Source organism: Hyperolius riggenbachi, chromosome 7 (assembly GCF_040937935.1).
Source record: "Hyperolius riggenbachi isolate aHypRig1 chromosome 7, aHypRig1.pri, whole genome shotgun sequence".
Taxonomy (NCBI): domain Eukaryota; kingdom Metazoa; phylum Chordata; class Amphibia; order Anura; family Hyperoliidae; genus Hyperolius; species Hyperolius riggenbachi.
The window spans coordinates 117,283,142-117,301,288 of NC_090652.1; the positions used below are offsets into that span (position 1 = coordinate 117,283,142).

Sequence of the window (18,147 nt, forward strand, 5' to 3'; positions counted from 1 at the left end):
CCCCGCCTCCTGCAGAACTCCAGTCCCCGCCTGCATCCCTTCCCTCCCTGCTGATTGGAGGGAAGGGACGGGGGCAGGGACCGGAGCTATGCAGGAGGCGGGGGAGCAGCTGAGGCTGACACTACAGATGTAAACACAGCCTCACAGCACAGCTGTGATTTATGAGGGATTGCAGAGTGCAGGGGGACCTTAGTGGGGTTTGGGATAGCAACAGAGGCTGGGCTGTATAGGCAGATCCAGCCTCTGTATGCAGATAACATTCTTTAAACACACCTCGGGTTCTCTTTAAAGGACAAATAACCTTGACGCTGGCATAAGATAAAGGGGAGGAGCTTTCTATTCCCGTTGGATGACACAGCAAGAACTGCCCACATGCCACCTACACACATGCAATCACTGATGTAATGCAGGCAGTGAGGGGTATCTTGACTTCGCTGTAAATATGCCTTACAATTTGCATTTCATTTAGTCTCCACATATAGAAGGGAAGATTAACTTTAGCTCATAAGCTCGCTTAACCTTTATAGCACGGGCATACAGATCATCTTAGCAGCCACGTCATGAGGACCGTAGCCACAGGGTGTGTGTGGCCAGCCGTGCTGATATGGGGGGTTCACAGTGGGCTCAGAGTCCATTGGCGCCCATTCCCCCCTCCCCCCCCCCACACACCAGGTGCAGAGTAGCAGCAGTTGCATAAAGGCTGGTACCTACAATACAATTTTCCCATCAGATTGATGGGTCGATTGATAATTTCCAGCAAGTCAAATATGATCCCAGTTGACAAGAGGATTGATTATATGCAGTACTGATTTAAAAATTGATCCCTTTGTCAATTGAGACTGCTAGAATTTACTGATCGACCAGATGATCTGACCGAAAAATGCATTAGGTGTACCAGCCTTTAGACAAGTGACTCCACTGGCTCCACTGCTGATATACAGTCTCCAGACCTGCTCACCTCTATGACTACAGCGCCCTCTTTTGTCACAGGCTATCTTATAGAGGGGGTACCTCTAGCTACCTTACTAGAGGGCTACTTGGAGTGTGTGCGTGTACAAAGGTACATTATAATTTTTTAGCTGGGGGGGGGGGGGGGGGGTTTGGACCAAAACTGTTATGGGGCCCCATGATTTCTAGCTTTAAAGACTAATTCTAGTCACATAAACAGGATTGTACTGCTTTCAGAGTGATCAAGCTGAAATATAATACCCCACTACTAAGTATTTTTGTTAGAAACTGCAGTTGTAATGCACAAGCTACTGTATACTTTTTAGTTCCTTAAAGGGAACCTTAACTGAACGGGGGGTAAAGAGTTTCACTTACCTGGGGCTATTGCCAGCCCCCTGCCGAGTCCTGTGCCCTCCAAGCCGCTCTGGAATCCTCCAGTCCCCCGCTGTCACTTAGTTTTGTTTTTGACGACTCACCAGTCGGCCGGCCGCCATGCGTATTATTGGACGCATTCCCTACTGCAATTAGCGCTGTTGCGGACCACAACGTGCACAAAAATACGCGTTGCTGCATTCCGCACGCGTAGATATGAGGCAATGCGTATTTTTTGGTGTAGTTTACTATTTGGCCACAAGATGTCCTCAGTTATTCCCGATTCATCTACATAACGGTAAGTACGTGAATTGGAAGTAATGCGTGGCACTTAAAGAACCTGTAACAAACAAAAGTTCCCCTGGGGGTACTCACCTCGGGAGGGGGAAGCCTTAGGGTCCCAAGGAGGCTTCCCCCACTCCTGTAGCTGCGGCAGTCCAGCGCTGACTCGCCGGAAGAGTCCCGGAATCTTCCTCAACAAGCCTGACAAGCGCCGATTTATTTGCCTCTCCTGGCTCCAGCGGGGGCGCTGTTATGGCTTTCTGCACGGAGATAGCCGATCTCCGTCAGGTCCGCTCTACTGCGCAGGCGGAGACTTGCGCCTGCGCAGTAGAGCGGCCCGACGGAGAGCAGCTATTTTCGCCTATCTCCGTGCGGAGAGCCGATACTGCGCCTGTGCTGGAGCCGGGGAGGTAAATATTTAAATCGCCGCCGCTCCGGGAGGATTTTCGCCGCCGCTGTGGGGCCGAGGAGGACAAGGGAAGCCTCAATAGGATCCGGAGGCTTCCCCCACCTGACGTGAGTACCCCCCAGGGGAGGTTTTCTTCGTTACAGGTTTTCTTTACATTCTTGAAGACTGCAGGGCTAAACCCCCCTAGTGACCAGGCCATTTTTAGTAAAATTGGCCACTGCAGCTTTAAACAGACACTGAAGCGAAAAAAAAAAAATGATATAGTGAATTGGTTGTGTACTATGAATAATTACTAGAAGATTAGCAGCAAAGAAAATATTCTCATACTTTTATTTTCAGGTATATAGTGTTTTTTCTAACATTGCATCACTCTATAATATGTGCAGGTTACACAACACTCAGCATTCAAAATGAGTCTTTCAGAGCAGTCTGTGAAGTAATGACCTCTCCTCTAGCAGAGGAAAAGTAAACAGTTTAATTACAGTTGAGATAATAAAAGTCAGATAACAGCCCTCTCCACGACTAATGCTGGGAATACACGGTTCGTTTTTGCCTTCGTTTAAACCTTCGATTCGTTCGGTAAACGAATCGAGTGTTGAAAACGTATGTGAAAATAGTCATAATCTCATTATAGTTTCGATTAATAGACCCCAAAAACGAACGACTAGTGATCGAACATGTTTGATATTATCTCTCTTTATCCATCTAATCGAGCCATTGGTAGGCTTGATGGCTGTTCAGATCGATTATATATTCGTTTATGCTAGTCCGTCCCTGTAAAAAGGGATTTTCGTTTCGTTTCTTTGCAGCCTTCGATCATTGGAAAAACGAAACCATCAGAATCGGAAAAAAAAACGAAACCGTGGGTGGTGATAATAACCGTATGACCGATTATTTCGGGATCGAAAAGGACAAAAGGCACAATCGAAACGAAGGTTTAAACGAAGGCAAAAACGAACCGTGTATTCCCAGCATAACTTAGTCGGAGAGCTTAATGGCTTGTTTGCATGGAGATAACAACTGGAGTTTCTCAACTCTTCCTGTACTGGAAACAATTACACTAATGTATCTGATCTTAATGTTTTATTTCTTAGCTGTGCTACACATACAAATCATATCATTTTTTTTTTCGCTTCAGTGTCTCTTTAAGGCCAAGCTGCAGGGCCGCACAACACAGCACACAAATGATCCCCCCCCCCTTTTCTCCCCACCAACAGAGCTCTCTGTTGGTGGGGTCTGATCGCTCCCCCATGTTTATTATTTTTTTTAATCAATATTATTGTTGGTGCTTCTTTTTTTTTAAAAAAAAACTACTGTTTCTTTAATTCCCCTCCCCACAGCCAGCCAATTATGGCGATCAGCTGTCATAGGCTTCTGCCTATGAGAGCCGATTGCTCTCTTGTCCCCCAGGGGGACAGCCGTATGACATGGCTGTCCCCAGTACAGCGCTGCTGGCGATCGCAGTGCTGTACGTGTAAATAGACAACGATCGCGCCGTCTGACAGTCTCCTGAAGGCGGGGCGGAGCTCCGCCCCCCAAGCAGGAGATGCGCGCACAACCTGCGTGCGATCTTCTGCAAAACAGAGCCCCAAGATCTTACGCCAATAGGCGTTAGGCGGTCCTGGGGCTGCCGCCGCGGCCACACTCATCGACGTGACACGGTCGGCAAGAGGTTAACAACAGGAAAGATACAAGGAATGCAGGCGTCTCATAGACGCCGACATTCATTGAATCGGGGACTTAGATTTATGAATCCCATTCATTAATCTCCCCGCTAACTGGCTGTAAGCGCAGGAGCGAGCAGCGGTCGCACAACGCTGCAGACTTGTATTCACGGTCCTGGTGCACCCGGCGACCTTTTCCAGGCCGTGAATATACTGCACGGCGTGCGACAAGTAGTTAAGCCTGACTCTAAACTCCTGTAGGAATCCCCTCTGAATGCAGTGGGACAGAGGAACAACTTTCTAGCTTTACAAGGAATCTCCTTTGGAGTATATTTATAGAATTACCTTATGGACAAGACAAGAGTTGCATATACACGCACAATTACGGTGGCCTGCAGGGATTGGGACTCGTTCCCTCAGCCAGCAGTTTGGGGCCAAGTGATGTACAGATGCAATCCTAGCCTACAGGATAGTTATGAGTATTGTTGCTATGGAGAGGGAAGGTGGGACAACTGTGCAGTGCATGACAAGGCAGCTTCCAGCAGGAGGGGGAACAATGTGCTCAGCTGAGATAATCCGGCACTCCAAATCTCTTGGCGAAACCTCCGAGGCACCAGAGATACGCTAGGTTCTTGGCAGACACGGCCCCAAGCATATGTACACAAGGCCAGATCAGACAAGGAATTCTTGAATTCTTTCAAATTTGTAAAACTGCTGACATCACATAAGAGTGATTATGTGCTGCGGGGAAAAAAAAAAAAAAAAAAGCTAGCTGGATTTATCAGACCTAATGTCAGCTCTTTGAATCTGCTGCAGTCAGGCAAGTTATGATTTTTTGTTTTTGACTGGTTGTTGTTTAAACCCATCCTTCCCTGGTAAATGAAGCACTTTAAAAATTAAAACAATACTGTCTGGCAAAACCTCAGACAATAACGGAAACTGTAGAGATAGATGTATAATAAATGACTTGCTTTCCAGCTCTGAACTAAATAGATTATGCAGTTTAAATTAAACTCACAAGATTCAGCTCCGATTTCCCAGAGAGATTCTTTTCCCCTTGTTAACGCTTTGCTTGTGAGTCCCTTCTTATTTTCATATAGCAAATAAGCCAAGCATATGCATTGTTAACAAATGTGTGCAAAGGGTAAAGTACAGTTAGTAAAACCCACCATGAATGCCTGCAGGGATGTAACAGCTGGCATTTTGTGTGCAAGTATTGAGCAGCTATAGTAAACACTAATGTTCTGTGGGGTGAGGTAAATTCACAAGCAAATATCACAAGCAAGCAATCAAGCATTAGTATGGCTTTTCATCGTCCTTCCCCACCCCCATTCCAGAAACATCTCTAATCAATTAGGGCTGGTTCACAAGGACATCCACACAGCAGTAATGATGGTCGTGACACTCATTGTTTAAGGGATGTTTATTCAAGTGAATGGAGAGCCGCCAGCATCACCAGTTACCATCGTTTGCACCAGGGATGTGGAGTCAGAGTTGGAGAAATTGTGGGTAATTGGAGTTGGAGGTTTCATAACCTGAGGAGTCGGATGATTTCTGTACTCACTCCATAGCCCTGCAAGGGCTGTGGAGTCTGAGCAATTTTGGGTACCTGGAGTTGGTTTCATAAACGGAGGAGTCTGATGATTTTTGTACCATTCCCAAGCCCTGATTTGCACACACGCAGCACTAGATCATCTCTTCCTGTTGTCTCCTGTCATCCTGGTCACTACCTGCAGCAGGATCAGCTAACCATTGCACTTCGGCGTCCCCTTGCTCTAATCTTTGTCATGGAACATATTACTGGCTGCCTGATGTAGGAATGCCCATTCCATAATGAAATGCACTAGGAAGGCAATCTGCTAGCATAAACGTCCAGTTATTAACAGATAACACTCCGCTGACATGTTATGGGCAGAGCTCTTTGTCAACCTCAAGTAAGCTATGCCCCTCATGCAGGGGGAGGGAGGCAGGTTAAAAAGCTAAAACCATACATACACATTGAATTCATTTTGAACAGTTTTGAAAACTGCAATTTTAAGTGCATAATATTAACATTGTCCTAATTAAAAAAGACCAGAGTTTACATTACACTAAAAACACCTTTCCAACGCGCAGCAGTGCTTTCTTACTTCCTGTCAGCCCCCACTTGGACGCAGCAGGTCAAATGGTAATTAGAACATCACCTCTCACTAAAGCATAGCTACCATCTGTGGCCTGGGTTTACACTTGGCTTGCATTTAAAACATCTGTTGCTCCCCAAAACTAGATGATACTAGTAATCTGTAAAAATGTGATGCAGCAAAAGCAGTATGCCTACTGCATCTATAAAAATTAACTCTCCAGGAAAAAATAAACTGTCTAGCACTTTTAAAAAAATTTATAAGCAGGTAGGACCCCCAAATGGGAACTGACCTTAATATAGGGGAGCCGCTGGATAATCCAAAGGCTTCCCCATCCTCCTCCACTGGGCCATTCCCCTGCTACATCCTCCGAAAGACGGTCAACAAGCCCTTGATGGCTAGCATGTGCACAATAGGGGGGGGGAGGAATTGGGGAAGGGACTCCAACTCCAGGTACCCAAAATTGCTCCGACTCCACAGCCCTGGACCTGATAGGGCTCTGCTTTTTCCGACGACACTGACGTTTTCCGAGTCGGTCTGTGCTATGTTACATGTGTAGTATGGCAGTGCTTAAGGGGTCCCAATGCTGGTAAGGCCTGATGGAGGAGGAGGGGGAAGCCCCTGGATGGTCCAGAGGCTTCCCCCAAGGTAAACAACTAACTTTTATTGTAACAAAAGGAAACACGAGACAACTGATATGGGGCAATTTATACTTTCCTGGGGCTTCCTCCAGCCCCATGAACACCGTGGGCTCCCTCGCCTGCCGTTCTTCCAGGATCGCCTCCAGTATTTTCTTCAGCAGTGGTGTTCTGCACCAGCACGGCCGGCCTGTTCAGCCCCCCCCCCCCCCCCATCGTGATCCTGCGGCTGGGATCATTAAGCGCAGAACACTCTGCGGAAGCATGACAGGGGCGCGCGGCGCAGAACACCATGGCTGGCCCCAACATTGGAAGATGCCGGAGACTATTCTGGGAGAACAGAGTGGCTATAGAGGATGGCAAAGGAGCCCACGTGCCTCATGGGCCTGGAGGAAGCCCCACCTAAGTACAAAAGAGGCACAGTGTACAGTACACTTTAACAAGCCTCACAGGTCTGCTTTAATTGTATTCTGATTTGGGAAGACGGGGTGGTTAGTGGTGCTCCCATTATTCTGCTTTCACTTGTTTCACTATTGGTAAGCTGTATTTGTAATTCCATGACTCCTTAAAGGGTTACGGAAGAGGTATGTAAAATTATGAGTTAGATGTGTATGTACAGTCCCAATCCTAATTAGGTCATTTTCTTTTTTTTCCCCTCACCATAAAAGTTAGTATTCTAGGGCTGACCCTGTCTGGCAGATGTTACCACTTCCATGTTACTACATGGAATTGGTAAAAAAAAGTGCATGTCTTTTAAAAGACGCATTTTTCATCCTGAAGAACTGATTGATAAAATGCATACCTCTCCTTCTCTTGGACCAAACTTTGGATTATAGATGAAAAAACTTAACAAGGATGGGGCATGGTGCTTCTCCTGCCCTCCAAATGCCATCCTGGAAGAGAATCAAGACACCATTCACTACACATCACAATGCATATTCATGTTTTCACTTTCCTATTTTCCCTAAACAAATAAGGTAGCCATGAAAGTGAATTGCTGCCTGTTTTGGTAGAGAGGACCTAAATAAAAGATGATACTCTTCAAGTAAGATCTGAAAAATGTACTTACACTTCATAATAAAGTTTAATGAAGCTAGCTAGTCTGGCAGGGACCCAAAGCCAAGTTACTGGTGCTCATTTACTGAACTTCAAAGTGAAAGCATTCAACAACAGTCATCAATATGCTGTTTTCCGAACCAACACACCTATGGTGAGATGTTTCTACACTAATAAGTTCAGGACCTCTTATGTTGCATGGCTAGAAATTTTCAATGAGATGCAAACAGTTTTGGCTTGAATGCAAATCAAATGAACTTCCTGTCAATTTCAGTTGGCCCAAATCCAGGCTGCATACAATTTGCAGGCAAGCCAGATTTATGTACATCTCACTGACCATCTCATGACACGTATGAGAGGAATCGGCGCGGGATACAGCCGGTATATGGCTGATCCTGCTGCTACACAAGTCCCGGGCATGTTAACCTTCCTGGCGGTAAGCCCGAGCTTGGCTCGGGCTATGCCGCGCAGGAGGATTTCTCAGGCCCTGCTGGGCCGATTTGCAAATTTTTTTTATTACACGCAGCTAGCACTTTGCTAGCTGCGTGTACTGCCCGATCAACGCCGCTCCGCGCCGATTTGCCGTGCCGCCCCCCCAAACGTCATGCGCAGCCTGGCCAATCAGTGCCAGGCAGCGCTGAGGGGTGGATCGGGACTCCCTTTGACCTCACAACATCATCCCACCCATCTCCATGGCGACGGGGAAGCCCTAATATAAATTCAGTTCAGAACATAGGCGATTGGAGGGGGTGGGGGGATGCCGCAGCTCAGCGGCTGTCATGTAGCTAGCACTAGGCTAGCTACATGATTTTAGAAAAAAAAAAAAAAATAGTGCTGCGCTGCCCCCTGGCGGTTTTAATTGACCGCCAGGAGGGTTAAATACTATTCCCTCTCCAGGCCGCCATGGATGATGAGAAATGAAATAATTATTGTGTTTTAAAAGTAACTTCAGCTCTGTCTTCTGACGGCGCCGAAGTTACTCCCTGTGCGCCTAAGTCTCCTGCACTGGATTCACTGCGTTTGCTCATGACATTATTTACCCTGTCATGCTCTCTTTTTAAATGTCAAAGTCTTAGGCTATGTTCACATTATAAATCGCTGTGCTGTTGCTGACCGATTTGTTTTTTCACTTCCTAACATCAGTCAGGAAGTGAACTCTTTGACCCGTAAATGAATAAATACAAAGGGCCTGATTCACAAAGCGGTGCAAAGTGTTTGCACGCCTGTGAAAAGCCCTTTATCACGCAAACTCAGTTTAGGCGTGATATAATGAAACTCGCGCAAAGTTTTGCGCGCGCAATCGTGCGGCGTGCAGTGCGCGCGATGCGCCCATTAAACCCTATGGGCGCTGCGTGCGATAAACAGCACAAATCGGTGCTAACTCAGCGGTGCAAAGGTTATCACGCCTAAAGTCTTTTAGGCGTGATAACTGAGTTATCACCGCTTTGTGAATCAGGCCCAATGTATTTATTCATAAAAGCGCTCGGGAAATCGTTATACAAATCGCTTTGTCAAGCACTTTACGATTTCCCTATACCTTCCATTGAGCCAAAGCGCTCAGAAAATGGTACATGTAGCGCGTTTGCGATTTCATAGAAATCGAAATGCTCACATGTGAACACATTCATAGGAAAACATTGCACAAGCCCTTTTAGGGAAATTTCTAAAATCTCCAGCGCTTTATATAAAAAAAACTGAAACGCTCATAGTGTGAACGAGCCCTTACTTTGGAAAAACAATATATATACACCATACTAATGTCTTTCTTCTTCCGAATGCCCCTTGCAGGGTAGCTTATAAGGAACCTGAAGTGAAAGGCATATGACGGCTGCCATCTTCAATCACTTAGAAACAATTCCAGTTGTTTTGACTTCAGTACTGATGCTTTCCCAATAATACTTTAACCACTTTACCCATAGCGGTACGGATTTCTCCGTCCCTTTTTCCACCCTGTTAACACCAAGGGACAGAGAAATCCTTTCCTGTTCGTTGATCTCTGCCCCCCGCAATGATCAGCTGCTTCTACGAGAAGCAGCGATCATTGTGAGAAAAAAAAAAAAAGTGTCACAGCCTCCTAAACCCTTCCTGCAAGCGTACTTCCTGTACGCTTGCAGGTCGCATAAACAAAAAGTTACTGTGGCCAAATAGTAAAACTACACCCTAAAGCATTTTTCATATACAAATACATTACTTTTACACTAAAAATTAACTCATTACCAACTACACTCCAATATTTTATTTTTGTAATTAAAATACATAAGTTACCTTAGGGACTGAACTTTTTAAATATTTATGTCAAGAGGGTAGAACACTGTTACTTTATAAACTATGGGCTTGTAATTAGGGATGGACGCAAAACTGAAAAAAAAATGCACCTTTATTTCCAAATAAAATATTGGCGCCAAACATTGCGATAGGGGCATCATTTAAACGGTTTTATAACCGGGACAAAAGGGCAAATACATTTCATGGGTTTTAATTACAGTAGCATGCATTATTTAAAAACTATAAAGGCCAAAAACTGAAAAATAATAATTTTCCCACTTTTTTTTCCCTAATTTCCCATTAAAACACATTTAGAATAAAATAATTCTTGGCATAATGTCCCACCTAAAGAAAGCCTAATTGGTGGCGAAAAGAACAAGATATAGTTCATTTCATTGTGATAAGTAATGATAAAGTTATAGACGAATGAATGAAAGGAGCGCTGAAAGGTGAAAATTGCTCTGGTGCTCAAGGGGTAAAACCCCTCAGTTGTAAGTATATGGTTGAAAGAGGCGCCCAGGTTGTAGATAAAAGCGTTTAAAAGCAGTTTAAAACCGGAAAAAGGTTTGAGGTTGCTTACCTCAATGATGACAAATCTTTGCATAAACAAAAGATTTTATTGGTAGCACAGGTTGCGACGCGTTTCGCGGGTCTAAGCCTGCTTCCTCAGGCCTATAGCAGTGCCAAGCCAAATAGGATAGTGAGCTAAGGGAGCCTCTCTTTAAAGCAGTGTTCCCCAACCCTGTCCTCAAGGCCCACCAACAGTGCATGTTGTGTAGAAATCCACAGAGGTAGGTAATCAGCTCTGCTGAGACTAATTACCTCACCTGTGCATGTTTGTGGTTTCCTGCAAAACAGGTACTGTTGGTGGGCCCTGAGGACAGGGTTGGGGAACTCTGCTATAAAGGACATGTGAACTGGGAGGGATATGGAGGCTGCAACAATTATTTCCTTTTAAACAATACCAGTTGCCTGGCTGGCCTGCTTATGCTTAAGCCGACCTGGTTAGGTCATAGGACATTACGGAGTGAACAGCTGACTACTGGCTGACTGCGCAGCTGCACCGAGGGACAAAGATACTTGGAGAGGCTGGAAGAACCCCCTGGTGAGTCAAACCTATTTTTTCCTAGCCTCCTCATGCGTACTTCAATCTACTTGGACTTCAGTTGCAAGCTGCATGCTTGTTTCAGGTGTGTGATCCAGATACTACTGCAGCCAAAGATCATCAGAACTGCTAGGCAACTGGAATGGTTTATGAGGAAATAAATATGTCATCCCTCCCAGTTCAGTTGTCCTTTAAGTCACTGACTCAGAAGGAGCATGCAGATCAGACACTCATTTTGAACTTCCTCTACCGTCTGCATGTATTTCAAGTATATGACTTGGGGGGGAAACACAAAACAAAAACTATAGCCTATACATAGTTTAATACTGAAGTGTTGTGTACCCCGCTAAAGCAGGATTGCAACGCAACTAAGAGAAAAGTTGTGTGATGCAATGCATGCAGTACATAAAAGGATTACTACAACTGTGAAGGCAACATTTTTTTAAGGCAAACGTTGTCCGGTATTGCACAGTATTCCTCGCCTTGTTCCGATCGATTCCACTGCAATGCAAATGCTCAGATGTAAAAATCCCATTACAATATAGTCACATTAGCAAATATATTGTCCGATGCAACACCCCACAATGTGACAGTGTAAAATTAGCCTTAAAGTTAACCCGACGTGAGAGCGATATGGAGGCTGCCATATTTATTTACAAATAAAGTGTACCAGAGCTGTAAATATAAGAAGAACCGATACTTACCCACTGCTTCCTCCTGCAGCATAAACATGTGAGAGTCCCTCACGGTCTGCCATTCAGCCCCGGTAAAAGGCTCAGTCGGGATCGGTCTGGGCTACTGACGTGGCGGAATGGCAGACCGCAGGAGGAGCTCTGGCTTCCTTTAAGCAATACCACTTGCCTGGCTGTTCTGCTGATCCTCTTCCGCTAATACTTTTTTCCTTAGACCCTGAACAAGCATGCAGCAGGTCAGCTGTTTCTGACATTGTCAGAACTGACAAGATTAGCTGCATGCTTGTCCCTGGTGTTATTCAGACACTACTGCAACCAAATGGATCAGCAGGCCTGCCGGGCAAATAGTATTGTTTCAAAGGAAATACAAATGGCAGTCTCCATTATCAAGCGCACATCGGATTCACTTTAAACATGACTTCACAGCCAAGAAACTGACATTGTTTATAAGATGGCAGGCTATGTATTTCTCTCCCTTTTGGTTCCTGTTAACCACTTCAGACCTAGACCTTATTTTCCCTTCATAGCCTGGGGCAGTTATGACATTATAGCCACATCTCTATTTACTAAGCAATAACTTTTTCACTACTTATGAAGCCATCAGGCCCCTTTAACACTTAATCAGTTGCTCTCAGTTATAACTGAAAGAAAACTGATTTTCAAAATAATGCCCATGTTTTCCTATGGCACAGTTCACACTCATGACCCTTTTCCACTAGCAATCGCTAGCGATTGAGATTCAGAAAAGTCCTAATTTTGCAATGCAATGCACTGCATAGCAAAATCGCGGCAAAAACTGGTCCGCGGCACGATCAAGCTTTAGTAAAAATTCCTATGTTGTGTAGCAAACCCTAGGGATTTTAAAATCTCTAGTGATTTGCGATTCGGCATCGCAATCGCCTCTAGTGGAAAAGGGCTCAACAAGTTTTAACTGAAATCTTCCCAATGCACTGCGATGGAAAAATCTTGTACCAACGCGTTTTAATGCATACCAACTGATTAAGTGTAAACGGGGCCTAAGTGATATACTGTATACATATAGTGTAATTAGTTGCTTTATATGTGGGGAAGGGGGGTGGTCTAAAAAGTGGGCATAATTGAAGTAGGTGGGTAAACAGTCTTTTACTTGTAATAGCCCCATAATTTATTATTGATTTAAAACTTCCGTGGCACTTGTCTTATTGCATCGCCTATCCTGCTGCTATCATGTTGCATGTTAAAGGAGAACTGTAGTGAGAGGTATATGGAGGCTGCCATATTGATTTCCTTTTAAGCTATACCAGTTGCCTGGCAGCCCTGCTGATCTATTTGGCTGCAGTAGTGTGAATCACACCAGAAACAAGCATGCAGCTAATCTTGTCAGATCTTACAAAAATGTCAAACACCAGATCTGCTGCATGCTTGTTCAGGGTCTAGGGCTAAAAGTATTGGAGGCAGAGGATCTGCAGGATAGCCAGGTAACTGGTATTGCTTAAAAGGAAATCAATATGGTAGCCTCCATATACCTTTCACTACAGTTCTCCTTTAAGCATTCCCTATGTTGTTCTCCCTTACCATAGCCCATGCTATGTGCCCCTTTTAGTAGTCCTGTGCTGTACCCCCTTATTTAGCCTAGTGGTGTACTCATTCACTTTCTCACTTTTTTCTCCCTGGTGATTTAGTAGTACCCCTTATAGGATTCCCTGAAAGTCAATGGTAAACCTACCCCGCCTCCTCCTTTTATAGTTTGTCCTGGAAGTCTAACCACCCCCTCCCACCTTACATATGTCCCTGGTCGCCTAATGGTCCCCCACTAAATCTAACAGCTCCACCTGGTACTCTCTAGTGGTCTCCTTCCCCTCTTGCAACTCTTCCTGGTAATCTGCTGGCCCCCTGCTCCTCCCCATAGTTTAGTGGTCTCTCTCCCGCTTGCAGCTCTCCTAGGTAATCTGGTGGCCCCTTGCTTCCTCTAGCAGATGAGCTCTCCCTGGTAGTCCCCTGCTTCCTCACAGGTATGTCAAACTGGTCCTACGAGGGCCGAGATCCTCACACATTTTTGATACAGCTCAAATTAATTGATGGGTCTGAATCAGGAAAGGTGTGGTCTATCAGGTAGAACACATTCCTTTCTCAGTCCATCCTAAACACTGGCATGGATCTGGCCCTCCAGGCCTGGAGCTCGACACATGCGCTCTAGCAACTCTTCCTGGTTGTCTGGCAGTCCCCCTGCTCATTCTTGCAGTTATTTCTGAAAGTCTGGTGGTCCCCTGCTCACTCTTGCAGCTCTCCCTGGTAGTCTGGTGGTCCGCTGCTCCCTCTTGCAGCTCTCCCTGGTAGACTGGTGGTTCCCTGCTCCCTCTTGCAGCTCTCCCTGGTAGTCTGGTGGTCTCCTGCAGCTTTTCCTGGCAGCTTGGTGGTCTCCTGCAGCTTTTCCTGGCAGCCTGGTGGTCTCCTGCAGCTTATCCTGGCAGCCTGGTGGTCTCCTGCAGCTTTTCCTGGCAGCCTGGTGGTCTCCTGCTTCCTCTTGCAGCTCTCCCTTGTAGTCTGGTAGCCCCCCTGCTTCCTCTTGCAGCTCTCCCTTGTAGTCTGGTAGCCCCCCTGCTCTTTCTTGCAGTTCTTTCTGGCAGTTGGGTGGTCCACTGTTCCCTCTTGCAGTTTTTCCTGGTATTCTGGTGGTTCCCTGCTGCCTCTCACAGCTCTTTCTGGTAGTCTGGTGGTCCCCTACTCCCTCTAGCAGCTCTTCCTGGTAGTCTGGTGGTCCCCTGCTCCCTCTAGCAGCTCTTCCTGGTAGTCTGGTGGTCCCCTGCTCCCTCTAGCAGCTCTTCCTGGTAGTCTGATGGTCCCCTGCTCCCTCTAGCAGCTCTTCCTGGTAGTCTGATGGTCCCCTGCTCCCTCTAGCAGCTCTTCCTGGTAGTCCCCTGCTCCCTCAGTCCCCTGCTCCCTCTAGCAGCTCTTCCTGATGGTCCCCTGCTCCCTCTAGCAGCTCTTCCTGATGGTCCCCTGCTCCCTCTAGCAGCTCTTCCTGATGGTCCCCTGCTCCCTCTAGCAGCTCTTCCTGATGGTCCCCTGCTCCCTCTAGCAGCTCTTCCTGATGGTCCCCTGCTCCCTCTAGCAGCTCTTCCTGATGGTCCCCTGCTCCCTCTAGCAGCTCTTCCTGATGGTCCCCTGCTCCCTCTAGCAGCTCTTCCTGATGGTCCCCTGCTCCCTCTAGCAGCTCTTCCTGATGGTCCCCTGCTCCCTCTAGCAGCTCTTCCTGATGGTCCCCTGCTCCCTCTAGCAGCTCTTCCTGATGGTCCCCTGCTCCCTCTAGCAGCTCTTCCTGATGGTCCCCTGCTCCCTCTAGCAGCTCTTCCTGATGGTCCCCTGCTCCCTCTAGCAGCTCTTCCTGATGGTCCTCTGCTCCCTCTAGCAGCTCTTCCTGATGGTCCTCTGCTCCCTCTAGCAGCTCTTCCTGATGGTCCTCTGCTCCCTCTAGCAGCTCTTCCTGGTAGTCCTCTGCTCCCTCTAGCAGCTCTTCCTGGTAGTCCTCTGCTCCCTCTAGCAGCTCTTCCTGGCAGTCCTCTGCTCCCTCTAGCAGCTCTTCCTGGCAGTCCTCTGCTCCCTCTAGCAGCTCTTCCTGGCAGTCCTCTGCTCCCTCTAGCAGCTCTTCCTGGCAGTCCTCTGCTCCCTCTAGCAGCTCTTCCTGGCAGTCCTCTGCTCCCTCTAGCAGCTCTTCCTGGCAGTCCTCTGCTCCCTCTAGCAGCTCTTCCTGATGGTCCTCTGCTCCCTCTAGCAGCTCTTCCTGGTAGTCCTCTGCTCCCTCTAGCAGCTCTTCCTGGTAGTCCTCTGCTCCCTCTAGCAGCTCTTCCTGGCAGTCCTCTGCTCCCTCTTGCAGCTCTTCCTGGCAGTCCACTGCTCCCTCTAGCAGCTCTTCCTGGCAGTCCTCTGCTCCCTCTAGCAGCTCTTCCTGGCAGTCCTCTGCTCCCTCTAGCAGCTCTTCCTGGCAGTCCTCTGCTCCCTCTAGCAGCTCTTCCTGGCAGTCCTCTGCTCCCTCTAGCAGCTCTTCCTGGCAGTCCCCTGCTCCCTCTAGCAGCTCTTCCTGGCAGTCCCCTGCTCCCTCTAGCAGCTCTTCCTGGCAGTCCCCTGCTCCCTCTAGCAGCTCTTCCTGGCAGTCCCCTGCTCCCTCTAGCAGCTCTTCCTGGCAGTCCCCTGCTCCCTCTAGCAGCTCTTCCTGGCAGTCCCCTGCTCCCTCTAGCAGCTCTTCCTGGCAGTCCCCTGCTCCCTCTAGCAGCTCTTCCTGGCAGTCCCCTGCTCCCTCTAGCAGCTCTTCCTGGCAGTCCCCTGCTCCCTCTAGCAGCTCTTCCTGGCAGTCCCCTGCTCCCTCTAGCAGCTCTTCCTGGCAGTCCCCTGCTCCCTCTAGCAGCTCTTCCTGGCAGTCCCCTGCTCCCTCTAGCAGCTCTTCCTGGCAGTCCCCTGCTCCCTCTAGCAGCTCTTCCTGGCAGTCCCCTGCTCCCTCTAGCAGCTCTTCCTGGCAGTCCCCTGCTCCCTCTAGCAGCTCTTCCTGGCAGTCCCCTGCTCCCTCTAGCAGCTCTTCCTGGCAGTCCCCTGCTCCCTCTAGCAGCTCTTCCTGGCAGTCCCCTGCTCCCTCTAGCAGCTCTTCCTGGCAGTCCCCTGCTCCCTCTAGCAGCTCTTCCTGGCAGTCCCCTGCTCCCTCTAGCAGCTCTTCCTGGCAGTCCCCTGCTCCCTCTAGCAGCTCTTCCTGGCAGTCCCCTGCTCCCTCTAGCAGCTCTTCCTGGTAGTCCCCTGCTCCCTCTAGCAGCTCTTCCTGGTAGTCCCCTGCTCCCTCTAGCAGCTCTTCCTGGTAGTCCCCTGCTCCCTCTAGCAGCTCTTCCTGGTAGTCCCCTGCTCCCTCTAGCAGCTCTTCCTGGTAGTCCCCTGCTCCCTCTAGCAGCTCTTCCTGGTAGTCCCCTGATCCCTCTAGCAGCTCTTCCTGGTAGTCCCCTGCTCCCTCTAGCAGCTCTCCCTGGTAGTCCCCCTGCTCCCTCTAGCAGCTCTCCCTGGTAGTCCCCCTGCTCCCGCTCTCCCCGGTAGTCCCCTGCTCCCGCTCTCCCCGGTAGTCCCCTGCTCCCGCTCTCCCCGGTAGTCCCCTGCTCCCGCTCTCCCTGGTAGTCCCCTCCTCCCGCTCTCCCTGGTAGTCCCCTGCTCCCGCTCTCCCTGGTAGTCCCCTGCTCCCGCTCTCCCTGGTAGTCCCCTGCTCCCGCTCTCCCTGATAGTCCCCTGCTCCCGCTCTCCCTGATAGTCCCCTGCTCCCGCTCTCCCTGATAGTCCCCTGCTCCCGCTCTCCCTGATAGTCCCCTGCTCCCGCTCTCCCTGATAGTCCCCTGCTCCCACTTTCCCTGGTAGTCCCCTGCCACTCTCCCTGGTAGTCCCCTGCTCCCGCTCTCCCTGGTAGTCCCCTGCTCCCGCTCTCCCTGGTAGTCCCCTGCTCCCGCTCTCCCTGGTAGTCCCCTGCTCCCGCTCTCCCTGGTAGTCCCCTGCTCCCGCTCTCCCTGGTAGTCCCCTGCTCCCGCTCTCCCTGGTAGTCCCCTGCTCCCGCTCTCCCTGATAGTCCCCTGCTCCTGCTCTCCCTGATAGTCCCCTGCTCCCGCTCTCCCTGATAGTCCCCTGCTCCCGCTCTCCCTGATAGTCCCCTGCTCCTGCTCTCCCTGATAGTCCCCTGCTCCCGCTCTCCCTGATAGTCCCCTGCTCCCGCTCTCCCTGGAAGTGTGGTGGTTCCCTGCTCTCTCTTGCAGCTCTTCCTGGTAATCTGGTCTGGTAAGGTGGTCCCCTGCTCACTCTTGCAACCCTCCCCCCCCTCCAGTGGTCTCCCTGGTATGATAGTATTCTCCTATCCCTCTCATAGGGTTCTGCAGCAGGAAGGGATGCTGGCAAGGGTGCTCTCACATACCCCCGTTCCTGTGGTGCTGCTGCGGCTCGTACTGTCCCCAGTCTCTTCTATGGAGTGTACCGAGTCCCGGCTTAATGACGTAATCAGACCGGGACCCTGCAGCCATAGAAGGTCGGCTGCAGTGCAGACACAATGACTGCAGCATCGGGTGTGATGTGAGAATACATACCAATGTCGCTCCATGCTGCCGATCTCCGCAGAGCGGAGGGAGATGGACAGTGTACACTCAGCAGAGGAGACCCTACAGCCAGGCACACAGCCTCTACCACACTCACCTGATTCCTGCACACCAGCTCTTCACATATTTTCACAACACACAGCCACAACCAGGAAGAACTTTGCAAGTGTGTCATCTGGCGAGGGGGTCTATAGCACCAAACTTCAGCAAAATTAGATTCCTTGTGGACCACACTATTGCGAACTCCCCTCAGCAATGGTACAAACCACAGCTGAGAAACGTCATTAGACTAAACCATCGTGTTGCGTGGGGGAAACTGAGTACCGAGTTCTGTGTGACTCGGTCTATTATTTCGCATCTAGCCCAGACACCCCCCTTCTGTTATGGATGGTACATGTCGAGCTGAATCCAGAATTAGCTGTGATTGGCTGCGAGTTTCTGCGGGTTAAACGTTCTCTGTCGGCTAGCTAGCAGATAGCATCGTGTGTGGGGTGTTGCAGCTGACTGAAGAGG

The 18,147-nt window shown here is 48.8% G+C and overlaps 1 protein-coding gene across 3 annotated transcripts in view; it reads right to left on the reverse strand.

Annotated features, from left to right (window-relative positions):
- CCZ1 (CCZ1 homolog, vacuolar protein trafficking and biogenesis associated) overlaps window positions 1-17,926 on the reverse strand; it is a 72,889-nt gene extending 54,963 nt beyond the window's left edge. Inside the window, exons 1-2 of one of the 3 annotated variants that reach the window (XM_068246788.1) lie at window positions 17,732-17,926; window positions 7,236-7,326 (exon numbers count right to left, since the gene is read on the reverse strand). In XM_068246788.1, coding sequence (XP_068102889.1) covers window positions 7,236-7,325 — 90 coding nt within the window. In that variant the 5' untranslated portion in view covers window position 7,326; window positions 17,732-17,926. The other 2 variants (XM_068246787.1, XM_068246789.1) reach the window with 2 other exon arrangements.
- Between the last annotated feature and the right edge of the window lie 221 nt (window positions 17,927-18,147).